At 51.2% G+C, this 1,943-nt stretch overlaps 1 protein-coding gene across 1 annotated transcript; it reads right to left on the bottom strand.

The window, feature by feature from the left end:
• Positions 1-418: 418 nt before the first annotated feature.
• LOC130588481 (E3 ubiquitin-protein ligase UBR4-like) lies at positions 419-1,915 on the bottom strand (the record flags this gene model as incomplete). Its single annotated transcript, XM_057389400.1, has 2 exons — positions 1,728-1,915; positions 419-658 (listed from the first exon to the last, which is right to left on the bottom strand). Coding segments are annotated over exons 1-2 (308 nt in total), but the record flags the coding sequence as incomplete, so codon positions are not given.
• Positions 1,916-1,943: the final 28 nt, after the last annotated feature.

The following is a 1,943-nucleotide window of genomic DNA, read 5'->3' as shown; positions in this document are numbered from 1 at the left end:
TGCACTTGTGGCACTGGTAGACGTTCTGGGGACATGGGGACACATGGGTGACACACACACCTGCACTTGTGGCACTGGTAGCCGTTCTGGGGACACTGGGGACACACTTGTGGCACTGGTAGCCGTTCTGGTGACATTGGGGACACACCGGTGACACACACACACCTGCACTTGTGGCACTGGTAGCCGTTCTGGGGACATTGGGGACACACCGGTGACACACACACCTGCACTTGTGGCACTGGTAGGTGTTCTGGTGACATGGGGACACACTGGTGACACACACCTGCACTTGTGGCACTGGTAGACGTTCTGGTGACATGGGGACACACTGGTGACACACACCTGCACTTGTGGCACTGGTAGACGTTCTGGGGACACACTGGTGACACACTGGTGACACACTGGTGACACACACCTGCACTTGTGGCACTGGTAGACGTTCTCGCCGCAGTTGCCGCACACGCCGGGGTTGGCGGGCACCGAGGCGCTGCAGCGGGGGCACTGCAGGGTCTCGGTGGATGCCTGGTAGTTCTCGTAGAAGTCGGCAAACTCGATCATCAGGTTGGAGGCCACGATGGGCAGGGGCAGATCAATCTTCACCTCCGTCTGCCCTGGTGTCAGCTGCACCTTCTTGGCCTTGTGCCACCGTGCCGGCCTGCGGGAGGGACAGGGATGGGGACAGGGATGGGGACAGGGATGGGGACAGGGACAGGAGGGAAGGAAGGAAGGAAAGGTTTTCCAGAGGGAAGTTCCCTCCCCGCCCACGTGTGAGGAGAAGCCAAATGCGACCGTCTCGGCTCCAAATCTCCTTTAACTGGGATGAATGGAGAGCAGCTCCAGGATTGGTTTCCTTAGCTTCTGTATTGACATGATATGGAGCCAGAAATACATTTTAAGCCTTTATCCTCTTCATAGAGAGAGACTGTTTGGGATTAAAGAGCTGTTGATGCCTCATGGAAAAACTTTAATTCTACAGACATTTTCTAGGGATTTTCACCTCCATTTTTTTATTAGTAAGGACATTTGCATGAAAACAGGATATTTATTTCTTAAAGATCTCATCTGCTCCCACTGCTTATTCTCAACCTGAAGTCAGAATCCTCTCTTTGTGACATCATAATCCTCTCCGCAGCAGCCACTTGTGATGTCACAGAGGATTAAGACTTCAAATAAGCAATAAGCGGCGGGCACAGATTAATCCCTAAGCCAGAGAGATCTGATTCTGGTGAGAACATCTCAAGAAGTGAGCAGGGGAAGCACATAAGCAGGACTGGCTCCAGACTGAGCAGCGTGCTGAAAAGGAGCCATTTGTGGTAGGTAAAGCAGAGCTCAGAGTGAGACCATCCAACTTCCCATTTTAATTCTACTCCGTGGCTCCAAACAAACAATGGCAATGCTTTCAGCATTCCTGGATGGGCTGCAAGGTCCAAATAAATCCCTTTTGGAGTCCAACTACCCATGAAGTGCTCCCGGTGTTATTGCTGCTTCCCACACAATTAAGCCAGGTGCTTAAAAGCGAGCCTGGACAAAGTTGGAACCCACAAATTTTATAGATTTTTCAAGCTTCAGAGGAAATCTGGATCTTTTCTTCAACATTTGTAAGGGATTCAGAACAATCCCACCCAATGTGGACTGAGAGTGATAAGTAACAGGCTAAGGAGGAACCTTGGGGAAGAACCAGAAGCCAAAATTTGCAGATTGCACACAAAACATGATGAACTCACTTGTTCTTCAGCTCCACGATGGCCTGCACCGTCCTGTTGTTGTAGTAGAGGTTGATGGTTCGCACCATCTTGGTTCGTTTCAGGTCTCCAATCTTCACTGTCACCTTGCTGATGGTGTGGCTGCCAATGAGCTTCACCACCTGCTGCGTGGTCGTGTAGCGTGTGTCCACCTTGATGGACGACAGCTTGATGTACTGGGGACACAGAGCAAGGGCA

Source organism: Malurus melanocephalus, unplaced genomic scaffold, assembly GCF_030028575.1.
Source record: "Malurus melanocephalus ecotype Western Australia unplaced genomic scaffold, MMel_1.1 scaffold_5464, whole genome shotgun sequence".
In the NCBI taxonomy this organism is placed as follows: Eukaryota; Metazoa; Chordata; class Aves; order Passeriformes; family Maluridae; genus Malurus; species Malurus melanocephalus.
This window is presented reverse-complemented; position numbering and strand designations above follow the sequence as displayed.